At 49.2% G+C, this 12,587-nt stretch overlaps 1 protein-coding gene across 7 annotated transcripts in view; it reads right to left on the bottom strand.

Moving 5' to 3' along the window:
• KAZN (kazrin, periplakin interacting protein) overlaps positions 1 to 12,587 on the bottom strand; it is a 1,282,700-nt gene that overhangs the window by 150,374 nt on the left and 1,119,739 nt on the right. For all 7 annotated transcript variants that reach the window (XM_035252956.3, XM_035252957.3, XM_035252962.3 and 4 more), the window contains one exon: positions 10,687 to 10,878. In XM_035252956.3, coding sequence (XP_035108847.2) covers positions 10,687 to 10,878 — 192 coding nt within the window. The remainder of the gene's footprint in view (positions 1 to 10,686; positions 10,879 to 12,587) is intronic.

Below are 12,587 nucleotides of genomic sequence, written 5' to 3'. Positions count from 1 at the left end.
AGACAGTCTCTGCTGCAGCCAAGACCACTGGCATTTCCGTGGCTGGAGTGTGCTCAATGCGCTGCAGGGGGAAGAAAACCTCCTTCTGGTGTGGCCAAGAGAGCAGCCGTGCAGCTCTTGTTTACTCTGGGACCATTTCCAGAGCGAAGACTGAGAATGCATTACAAATCCCGGTGCCTCCAGGGAAAGGGGCCTCTGAATGACACCCACATCCAGATCCTCCCCTCTTTCTCCTCTCTTCCCTATTTCAGTCTTTTCCTCTTTTCTGCTGTGGGGATCACCCCTGAGAACCTCAGAATCAAAGAAGTATCTGCTAAATGTGAAGTTTACTGTTTTGGAAAATAGACTCACTAGGGAACAAGCTTTGGCTCCAAAATCTACCAGCTAGAAGGACTTAGAAGAATTTCTTAACCCCCCTCATTCCCATTTTGTAGATGGAGAAACTGAGGCTAACAAACACTGCCCATCTAACAAGGGTTTTTGGGAGGCCTGATGACTCATGCAGGCAAAGGAATGAAGAGAGTGCCTGGCAAATTCCAAATGCTGAATACACGCCGGCAGACATGATTATCACCCAAAAGCGAGGCAGGATGTGTTCACATCTCAGTCTTCCCAACTACAAGATGGGCTTCATCTCCCCTCCCCAGAACACAGAAGAGCTGAGCTCTGGTAAATATTTTCAAAACAAGTATCAGATGGGCGTGGGTGAGTCCTCGAGGGTGTTGGTACATTTGCGAAGAGACCAGCCTTTCCGTTGTTCTCAAGATAAATGGAAGATTTCCATAATTAGAACCTCAAGACATCACAGAATCTACTAAGAGGTTGACCCAAGTGTTTAAGCAGACACCGGAAAGGGCACACGTTAGGGAGGCTGTGTGGGGGACAGGGATGCCTGGGGGCAAGGCACTGTCCTGGCTGCCTGCCCAACTCACAGAGGGTGAAGGACTCAGTGCTAAAAACCCCCGATGAGGACCAGGATATCAGACCCTCGGGTGCAAGAAATCCTACTGCATAAAGAGCAAAGGGGCCAAAGTTTGCTGCAACGTGTCAACTGTCAGTCACCAGAACCCCAGGCTCTAGGGCAGGTTCTGGAAACCATTCTATTTAAAAGGATCTCTGTGTTGGACTGTGATAGTCTCGGGGCTGCCAAGGAGACTGGCCTTGCAGAGCCCCGCCCACATGATCCGGGGCTTCGTCAGGTGACTCGCTTTGGCCAATGAGATTTCAGCAAACATGACACTGGAGATGGTTTTAAGGCATTTGCTGAAGGTAACTGAAGGATCCTCACAGGGAAACTGGGTGTACAGGAACACTCTGCACTGTCTTTGCAACTTTTCTGTAAACTTCAAACTACTCTCAAATGATGATGATGATTAATGATTTTTAAAAAGTACTTGTGGGCCAGGCACTGTGGCTTATGTCTGTAATCCCAGCACTGTGGGAGGCAGAGGCAGGCAGATCACTTGAGGTCAGGAGTTCAAGACCAGCCTGGCCAACGCAGTGAAACTCTACTAAAAATGCAAATATCAGCTGGGTGTGGTGGGGCGGGGGCTGTAGTCCCAGCTACTCAGGGGGCTGAGGAAGGAGAAATGCTTGAACCTGGGAGGTAGAGGTTGCAGTGAGCCAAGGTCATGCCACTGCTCTCCAGCCTAGGCGACAGAGTATGCCTCTGTCCCCCTACAAAAAACAAAATAAAATAAAATAAAAAATACTTGTGCATGAGAGCAGGGGTTCTTTTTAGGAATCCAGCTGCCCTCTGAAGCAGCCAGGGTTAGGTACTGAAAGCACGTCCAATGGCAGCTGTAAGAGAACAGCAGACTCTGGGCACTTCTTCCACTGGACCATCAATTATTAGCAACTGGATCAAAACGTGGAGTCTAGGAAGGCTTTTTAAGGGTTATCTGTTAACAATATTTCAAAGCAGCCAGTAGTATGTTAAGAAGACATTCTATCCGTAGAGTTAAACTTTTTGGAAGCTTCCACTGAGTTCCAAGATTTACCAGCAGAGTCTTCTACGTCAGGGCTGTGGGACGGAAGGGCTGGCTCATGGTGGGCCCCCTGCAGCAGCCCTGAGAGCCACCACGCTAAAGAGACAGCAGTAGCTTCAAGCATATGAATTACTGAAGAGGAACATACACATCCAAACCCGGGTGATAAACTGCACAGAAGATGAAAGCGTCTTTGATGGAAGGAAGGAGGCTAAGAATGGAGTGCGGATGTGGGAAGGGACGCAGGAAACATCAAGTAGCTTTTCAAACCCACACAGTGCTGTGGTGACAAGGATGTGTGTCTAAGAAAGCAAGTGGGCATGGCCACCCCAGCATGGATGACACATCGTTCAATTCAGCAGCCTCTCTGGCCACCTACTACCCCACTGTCTGCGGGCCTGGTGGCAACTGCAAAGGCAGCCAGGAGGTGGCTGCATCTGCCGGCAACTTCAGTCCCCCAGCCCCACCAGCCCTGCTGGGCTTGAGGCAGTCTCTGCAGCCTAGAACTCCTTGAAGCAGGAATGCCTACAGGATACATTCTCATCTAGGGGCCTTGAACAAATAGGATTCAACTAATGTGCGCTGAGCTTGTCGCAGGTTCCAGGCATGTCACTAGACTCTGAGCAGGGCCTGGAATTCTCTGAACCACAGGCATTGCCACAGGTTCTAGCGTAGGGATTTTTTTCAGGGAACATTTGGTGAATGAGCAAATTCAATAATAAAGTTGTGTTTCTTCCAGGAGCTCAGTGTAGAGCTGGTGACTCACTCTGTGGCAGGAAAAAGGCCCCCACAGGCCTCAGTCCTTCCAGTAAGGAGAGGAAACTCATAGTCAGTGTCAGCTAACTACACCAGCCCTGTGCTGGGTGCTGTGCCATGCAGGGGTCTCCAAAGAAAACAGACGACCCTACATGTCCTAAGTCCTGAGAGAGGGCAACGTTTAGGGCTGCCAAGTCCAGGGAAAGAGAGGGCCTGGTTTGTTTCCTATTCTTGTTGTAACAAAGTACCACAATGCAGTGGCTTCCCACGGGTCCCCAAGCCTCAGGCCATGGACTGGTACCGGTCCCTGGCCTCTTAGGAAGAAGAGAGCAGGTGGTGAGGGGCGAATGAGTGAAGTTTCATCTGTATTTACAGCTGCTCCCCATCGCTCACATTCCCACCTGAGCTCCACCTCCTGTATGATCAGCAGTGATGGCACTAGATTCTAAGGGTGCAAACCCTATTGTGCACGTGCCAGGGATCTAGGCTGCTTGTTCCTTATGAGAATCAAAGGAAATCAGATCATCCTGATGCTCTGTCACTGTCTCCCATCACCCCTAATGGGACCATCTAGGTGCAGAAGCACGAGCTCAGGGCTCCCACTGATTCTACGTTAGGGTAAATCGCATAATTATTTAATTATATATTACAATGTAATAATAATAGAAATAAAGTGCACAAGAAATGTAATGCATGTAATGCACTGGAATCATCCCAAAACCATCCCCAACCCCGGGCGCCAGTCCGTGGAAAAATTGTCTTCCATGAAACCCGTCTCTGGGGCCCAAAAGGTTGGGGACCGCTGGCCTAACATAATACAAATTAATTTCATATAGTGGTTCTGGAGGTCACAGGTCTAAAATGGGTGTCACTGGACTAAAACCTGGTGTTGGCAGGGCTGCGTTTCTTCTGGAGGCTATGGGGAGAGTCTGTTTCCTTCCCTTTCCCAGCTTCTAGGGGGTCACCTGCACTCCTTGGCTTGCAGCCCCTTCCTGTGTCTTCAAAGCCAGCAACAATGTGTTAAGGCACCACATTGAATCCCTCTGGCCTCTGCTCCTCGGGTCACATCTCCTCTGACTCACTCTTATGCCTCCCCTTCAACTTTTAAGGACCTCTGTGATGCACTGGGCCCACCGAAGACTCATCCCAGGGACATCTGATTGGCAGCCTTTGTTCCCCTTTGCCATATGACCTAACTCATTCACAGGTCCCAGGAATTAGGTTGTGGACATCTTTGGGAGATGCGGACATCATTATTCTGCCAATGACTGGCCCTGAGCCCATGCAGGGAAACTCGTCCAGAAAGTGCCTAGAGAATGCGGAGCCTGAACTTGGACAAGGAGGAAGAGTGACCATCTGGAGGCTGAGGGAGAATAAAGTCCAAAAGCAGAGACCTTGTGGGGACAGAAGGGAGGTGATACCATAGGCACATCCAGAAGCCACATGGATGTAACCACACTACCATGTGCCAGAAGGACAGCAACCAGGCTGCAAAGGGAGGGAGGGGGAGGAAGAGGGAAATGGGGACATCCTAAAACACCACACTTCACACAGTGACTCCTGCTCAAAACTCCGAGGTCCCTGAGCTTCCGGTGTGACCCTTGAGTTCATGTGACCATCTCCCACCATCTGCCTGCAGCAAAGCTCAACATCAGGTGTCCCTTCCCACCTTCATGCACAGACCGGTCTTCTAGCCTTTGTTCAAGCTACTTCCCCCCAATCATACATATGTAGGGGCCGGGTGCAGTGGCTCACACCTGTAATCCCAGTACTCTGGGAGGCTGAGGTGGGAGGATCACCTGAGGTCAGGAGTTCAAGACAAGTCTGGGCAACATGGTGAAACCCGGTCTTTACTAAAAATACAAAATTACTGGGTGTGGTGGCGCACGCCTGTAGTCCCAACTACTTGGGAGGCTGAGACCAGAGAATTGCTTGAACCTGGGAGGCAGAGGTTGCAGTGAGCCGAGGTTGTGCCACTGCACTCCAGCCTGGACAAGACAGAGCAAGACTCCATCTCAAAAAAAAAATATATATATATATATATGTGGGTAAAATACCCATTTCAAAGTGCAAATTAGATCAGTAGATTTTAACATAGCATAGTACAAAGGATTAGCTTTCAGATGCCGTACTGCAACGAACTTTTAAGAAGCTACCCCTGAGTTTTAGCATGGTATCAAAGAGCACCCATAATTATCTAACAAGGCAATTCATATCCTTCCTCTTCCAACTATTAATACATAACTGCCAGATTTTCAACCAAAATAACAGATCACGCTAGACACACAGAGCAGAGATGAGAATTCAGCACTCTGCTATGAAGTCTGACACCAGTGAATTTTACAAAAATGTTTAAAAAACAATGCTGCTCTTCTCACTCAAATCTGTTCAGGAAAATACAGTTACTTCTCATTAAAAGACAACCATATTGGCTGGGCGTGGTGGCTCACACCTGTAATCCCAGCACTTTGGGAGGCCAAGGTGGGCAGATCACTTAAGATCAAGACTTCCAGACCAGCCTGGGCAACATGGTGAAATCCCATCTCTACTAAAAATACAAAAATTAGCCAGGCGTGGTAGTGTGTGCCTGTAATCCCAGCTACCTGAAAGGCTGAGGCACAAGAATCACTTGAACCTGGGAAGCAGAGGTTGCAGTAAGCTGAGATCAGGCCCCTGCATTCCAGTTTGGGTGACAGAGTAAGACTATCAGAAAAAAAGAAAAGAAAAAAAAACCCTGTACTTACATTAACATATAATGAATTTATTATGATGATTTTAAAACAAATTACTGAAGATTTACATACTTTCTCTAGTTTTACTTTCGAAAACATTAAATACTAATAGATCTAACAAAACCTTCTTGGTGTCTTCAATTTTGTAAAGGTGTAAAGTCGTCCTCAGCGTGGTATCAAAGAGCACCCACAATTATCTAACAAGGCAATTCATATCCTTCCTTTCCCAACTATTTTAAGAAATGCTGTCTTGGCCGGGCGCAGTGGCTCGTGCCTGTAATCACAGCACTTTGGGAGGCCGAGGTAGGTGGATCACAAGATCAGGAGTTCAAGACCAGACTGGCCAACATGGTGAAACCTCGTCTCCACTAAAAAAATACAAAAATTAGCTGGGCATGGTGGCTCGTGCCTGTAATCCCAGCTACTTGGGAGGCTGAGGTAGGAGAATTGCTTGAACCGGGACCTGAAGGTGGACGTTGCAGTGAGCCAAGATTGCACCACTGCACTCCAGCCTGGGCTACAGAGTGAGACTCCACCTCAAAAAAAAAAAAAAAAAAAAAAAAGAAATGGTGTCTTACAATAGTAAACAGATTTACATATACAGATCTTTATGACAGTGTTATATAATGGCAAAAAAAAAAAGAAAAAAGTGGAACCAATTTAAATGTCTAATAATAGAGAAACGACTAAATAAATTATGGTATCTCCATTTGGTACAACATTATGTAGTCATTAAAAATTATGTTTCAAAGAGTATTTATTGTTGTGGGAATATGCTCAAAACACTTGACATGCTGTTAAGAGATTTAAACAGGAATGAAGCAAATTTTCACTCTCATTGTTTCTGTGCTGCCTTGATTCGCAGAGAAATCATGAAATTGAAGAGGGCTGAGGAAATCAACAGACACCCCAGAGGGGTCCCCTGGGCTACATGCTTACCACATGTGCTGGGCAGGGCTCATGCAGTTTATATATAAGATGATACCATTGATGAGCTGGGCTTGGGGGCTCATGCCTGTAATTCCAGACCTTTGTAAAGCCAGCCTGGGTGGATTGCTTGAGCCCAGGAGTTCAGGACCAGCCTGAGCAACAGGGCAAGACTCTGTCTCTACAAAAAAATACAAAAATTCGCCAGGCATGGTGGCGTGTGCCTATAGTTCCAGCTACTCTGGATGCTGAGGTGGGAGGCTCATTTGAGCCTGGAAGGGCGGAGGTTGCAGTGAGCTGAAATTGCACCAGTCAACTCCAAGCCTGGATGACAGAGTGTGAGACCCTGTCTTAAAAAAAATATATATATATATATCTTAAACAATCATTCAGGCTTCTGCCTTTAAGCTCACGATGAGACCAAAATCCAAAACCAAACATTCCCATACTCATTTCCAAAGAAACAAAGGAATCTTCTCAGCCCCCATTTTTCCCAAACAAGATTCTCTTCATTACTTTGGTGTTGCAACTGCAGACTGACATTTTGGGTGCCTGCTTGAGTTCCTATTCCTCTCTCGAGCTAGAGATTTCTGGTCTCATTCAAACACAGAGACGGCGGGGGAGTTGGCTGGAGAGGGAATCTGCCGGAGTACAGGCCTTTGGGGGTTTTGCTTTTTCCCACACTGGGGACACTGGATGCTAACAAGTATCGCCCAGCATCTGCTGCTTGCTTGGCCTGTACGTTTATTCTCCCTCTCCTCATTATGGGCATATAAATCCCTTTCCATGCCCTGGACTCCTTCTGCCCACATCTGTCTGCAATTTACTCACCATGTGCTGCGGCTGGTGAAGCCTCTTATTTATGACTTTGTAGAATTCCAGGCAGGATGCTCGTGGTGGCTGAAGGTGCCCATCTCACTGCCTTTCAGGAATGCAGCTATCTTGAGTTTGGATGGACTCAGGGGAGTCTGGGGTCTGGGCCACCCCTCATGAGAGTCAGACAGGCAACATCTCCAAGCAGATCTCACTATTGGCACTAATGGTACTACACACCAGGCCATGCAATTTATTCCTCAATCTTCACAACAACTGTGTGAAGCAGCTACTGTTTATTAGTCCCAATTATAGGAAAAACAGGCATTGTTACCATTACCCTCAGCAAATGAACCATGATGCAGGGAGGTTAAAGAATTCATCCAAGCTCTACCAGCAGAAATACCGTTTGACCCAGCAATCCCATTACTGGATATATCCCCAAAGGATTATAAATCATTCTACTATAAACACACATGCACATGTATGTTTATTGCAGCACTGTTTACAATAACAAAGACTTGGAACCAACCCAAATGCCTATCAATGATAGACTGGATAAAGAAAATGTGGCACATATATACCACGGAATACTATGCAGCCATAAAAAAAATGAGTTCATGTCCTTTGCAGGGACATGGATGAAGCTGGAAACCATCATTCTCAGTAAACTGACACAAGAACAGAAAACCAAACACTGCATTGTCTCACTCATAAGTGGGAGTTGGACAATGAGAAATATGGACACAGGGAGGGGAATACCACACACTGAGGTCTGTCAGGGGGTCGGGGGAAGGGGAGGGAGAGCATTAGGACAAACACCTAATGTATGCAGGGCTTAAAACCTAGATGACAAGTTGACGGGTGCAGCACACCACCATGGCCCATGTATACGTATGCAACAAACCTGCACGTTCTGCACATGTATCCCAGAACTTAAAGTAAAATAAAAAAGTAAAAACCAAAGAACGCATCCTAGCTCACAGAGCTAACACGTGGCAGAGCTGAGATTCAAGCCCAGATCTGACTTGAGTCTGCTGTCACTTCCACTGAAGTAAGAATCGCTTCTATCTCTCGCATCTGGGCCAACTTCCTTCCCCGAGACCACACCGAGAGGGAAGATGAGGAGTCTCTGCAGCAGGAAAAGTCTCTGCTTCTTCCGCTAATTAGCTCTGTCAAGTTATTTACTCTCCCTGAACCTCATTCAGGCATCTCCACCTGAGGAGCTAGGTTTCTAGCTCCTGGCAGGACTGAGGTGAATGGCGCATCACATGCTTAGAACAGAGCTGGGACCTGGTAGGTGCTCAATAAAGCTCCCTTTTCATGAACACTGACAAGTCCTTGTTGCTTATATTAATATTCCTACAAAGGGGCAGATCTGCGTCCCTGGGCAAGGTCAAAGATCTCTGGCGGTGGATAAGAAATCCTACAGCACAGAGTTAGGAAGGATGGTCTGTACAGCTCTGTGGCCTGTGGGCTAAAGGGAGAAGGATGTACATGACGCTAACAGCAGGAACCATCCATCACCTTTCTAGACATTACCTCGTTTCCTTCTCACAATCTCCCGCAAAGCTACTGTTATTGTCCCATTCCTCAGATCAGGAAACTGAGGTTTGGAGAGGCTGGATTGTACATCCAAGGAGCTGGAGGTGGTGGGGTAAGGGAGCTTCTGCTTAACCCCCTGCCCATTCCTTTTAGGCCCAGGAACAGCTAAGGAAGGTTTTTCTCCTCCTCGCAGGTCCAGAAGAGCACACAGGGGTGAGAATCCTGTCCCTGCTCAAAAACATGGAGGTCAGCGTCCCTGTCCCCAGGACACAGAGTGGGTGCTGCCTCCATCCTGAGAAGGGGAAGGGATATTATGGGATCCTGGGGAGCTGGCGTGGAGGGCGGCCACACAGATTTGCCTAGATGGCTGGATGGCTGCATAGAGGCAAAGTGTGCCTACTTGGCAAAATGACTTTCCAAGCATGCCATGTCTGCTGGCCCACAATGCACCCCAATATCTATTACAGCTTCAAAAAGACCACCCCACATGCTGCCACCATGACCCCACCAGAAACAAAACCCCAGGAGAGGAGGGTCATCTACCTGCCTTGGAGAGCAGCATGTACTGCTGAAAAGAGCCGCCTGTCAAGAGTGCTGGGACACTGTGAATACAAGGCTCACCCTCAGTCAAGGACTTCCCAGACTTCCTGGAGGATGGTCAGCTGGGCACTGGACAGATAGCCTTCTTGGCCTGCTGCCCATATCACACCTCTTGTCAGGCAATTGGCTCTGACTGAGCCGATTAATTGTCCAGCAAAATCCATTCTCCCCTTTACCCTGCTATCCCAGCTAGAAACTACATTTCCCAGAATCCTCTGCATCTAGGAATGGTCACATGACCAAGCTCTTGCAAAGGACCGAAGGGAACACAGACACCCAATCAGCCTCAAATGTTCACTGTGGGGTGGCTGGTTAACGAAGAAATAGAACCTTTAAGCCTCTATGTTTTGGGTTCTCTTTGTTACAGCAGCATGATATTAACCTATTAGGTTAATAAATCCACTTTAGCTTCAGAAACAACATTTTTAAAGAGGATTCACTGTTCTAGTGAATGGTAAGTGGAAAGCAGATCGCAAAGATTTATTGTCTTTTCTAGAAGAACCAAAGACACTAAGGGGGCCTAACAGAATCAACACAGACCCCTGAGGCTAAGTTCTCCCAGATGTTTCAGGCCTGCACTCTCCAAGCACTGTGGAGTCCACTGACAGGTTACATGACGGCTTCCAACCTTTCTCAAATAACCCTCTGAGACCCTCAAATAACCCTTCTTCCAGCCCCATGGAGCATGGGCAGGTGCCTCCTGGGAGAGAGGGATGTGGGTCCCTCCAGGGAAATGAGGCTGAGCATGTGGCCACCGGTTTCCTCATCTCCTAAAGCAATTTCTGGCTGAAGACACAACAGCCGCATGGTAGTTATGGGTCTGTGGTGCTTGTCTTCAAAAGACCCTCTGGAGTCTACACCATATCATCTTCCAACTCCTTCCACCAGGCCCAGGAGGGCCCACCACGTGAGCAAGAGGACCGCATGGGATACAGACATGTCCTCCAGCAGAGAAACCAGAGCATCCACACTGTGCCCTGAGTGGAGGCACGGAAGGACACCGAGGGTGCTGGATAAGAGAGACCCAGCTGCTGTGCCAGCGTCTTGATCCAGCCAAGATGCCCACCTGCCATTCACACCTCAGAGGGAGGTACCCCACATCCAGCCACATGGACAGTGTGTGACAGTCACACTGGAGGGATGACATCTGCACCCACCCCGCAAGATGCAGAATTCCATCCGAAGAAGGGACGGGGCAGCTATGGCTGGAGGTGGGTGCTGGGAGACCCCTCTGTCCATCCGCGTCACTTCCCCATGTGGGGAGGACCCTGGATCCCTGGGGCCTGAGCCCACAGTGAGAGACCCGCCGCTGGCTCGTCACTCACCCTGCAAGGCTTCTTTGGCTCTGGCTAGCTCCTGCTCCTTCTGGGCCAGCTGGACCCTGAGCTCAGTGGCCGAGAGGACCTCGGAGGACTTGCCGCCCTGTGACTCCTCCAGGTCCTTTGCCAACATCTCCTTCATCTGCCGGAGAAGGTGAACTTCCTCCTGGAGCCGTGACACTTCTTCCCGAAGGAGCACTAGGGGAGAAGGGCACAGGGTTAGAGGACAGGACTGTTGGCGGCTGCTCACTTGCTTTTACTGGGGATGGTGTGAGGTTGCTTTGGCTTTGCATTCAGGGCCTTTCCCACACGTGTGGAGGGAGGAGGAGGCCTTGAAGCCACTACCTTATTCCAAAGAGCCCCGGTGCTAATTCTAGGCCCCACCCACAGTCTGCAGAGCACACCTCGTGAGACACCCCCCCCACCACCACTTGAGGACTCCATTGCCACTGTCCCTGCACTCAGACCAACATCCTCCCTGCCCCACCCGGCATATTAGCTGCCTCTTTGGCCCTGTCTGAGGCCTCCTTCAGGCTGCCAGCTTCTCTCAGTTCTGGAAAGTGTTAGACTCGCCGCACCTCAGGGCCTCCACAGAGCTGTGACCTGCCAGGGAGCTCCTCTCCCTCTTCACGGTTTCCTCCCCATCAGTCTGTCTCAGCCTCACTGTCACAGACTCAAGAGGCCTAAGACGGCTCCACCCCATCCAGTGTCAACAGCACGCAGGCAACCCAGACAAAACCCCATAGTGACGTGGAGGCTCCGTTGCGTCCCAGCTGTGTGCTCGGGGGACATAGTATCTGAGAGCAGGGCCCGGTCACAAATCCTGCCCTGTCTGTCACTGTGGGGTCTCGAGTGCTGGAAACAGTGTTTGCACCGACATGTCTTGGGCACTCAGTAATGTTTCTCCAATGGCTCCACCCACCCATCTACACAGAGGGGCACTAGGTGAATGCCCCACACAGGCCCCACTCTGAAGCTAGTGTTCCCAGACCCCACCGTCAAAGGACCCCCAAACCTCATATGCCGCGGAGGCAGCCCGGGAACTGTCCAAGTCTCTCAGCAAAACTGCTAAGTAGGAGGTTGGCTCTTGGTGCCCTACCTCTGGCCTCATTCCGGATAAACATTTGGGGCTCACCTATACCATAGGCCAGAGGAGAGAAGGGAAGATCCCTGGCCTCAAGAAGCTTCCAGCAAATAGATGCACACACGAAGAAACAGAACACAGAAGGGGCCACATCTGCTGGCAGCACTCAGACACCTTCAAGAAGCTGGCGGCATGCCAGATGGGTCCTGGATGAGGGGACTGCGGAAGGAGGCGGCTGCAAAGCTGGAGGGTTGTGAGTGACCAGGAAACGGGTGGCAGGTGAGGAAGAACAGGAGGAAGGCTGGAGAGGTCGGATTACAAAAGGCCTCAACCCCAACCACCCCTCAGCGCTCACGCCTCAGCTCACCGTCTCTAGCAGTCGCCAAGGCTGGAATTTTCTCTAATATTCTTTAATCTCTCATTTTACCAGGGCCCCTGTTCCCTCTCAGCTGTCACTAAGAGCCTATGTCACAGTAAGATGTGAGTGACTGCAAACAGTATGTCCATTGTCACACAGGTAGAAGAGGCAGGTTTGTTTTTGTTTAATTTTTTTTTTTTTTTTTTGAGATGGAGTTTTGCTCTTGTAGCCCAGGCTGGAGTGCAGTGGCATGATCAGCTCACTGCAACCTCTGCCTCCAGGGTTCAAGTGATTCTCCCGCCTCCCAGCTAATTTTTTATATTTTTAGTAGAGACAAGGTTTCACCATGTTGGCCAGGTTGGTCTCAAACTCCTGACGTCAGGCGATCCACCTGCCTTGGCCTCCCAAAGTGCTGGGATTACACTTTGTTTTGTTTTTTTGTTTTTTTTAAAGTGACATCTGGCT

This window comes from Callithrix jacchus, chromosome 7 (assembly GCF_049354715.1).
Source record: "Callithrix jacchus isolate 240 chromosome 7, calJac240_pri, whole genome shotgun sequence".
NCBI classification, from domain to species: domain Eukaryota; kingdom Metazoa; phylum Chordata; class Mammalia; order Primates; family Cebidae; genus Callithrix; species Callithrix jacchus.
This window is presented reverse-complemented; position numbering and strand designations above follow the sequence as displayed.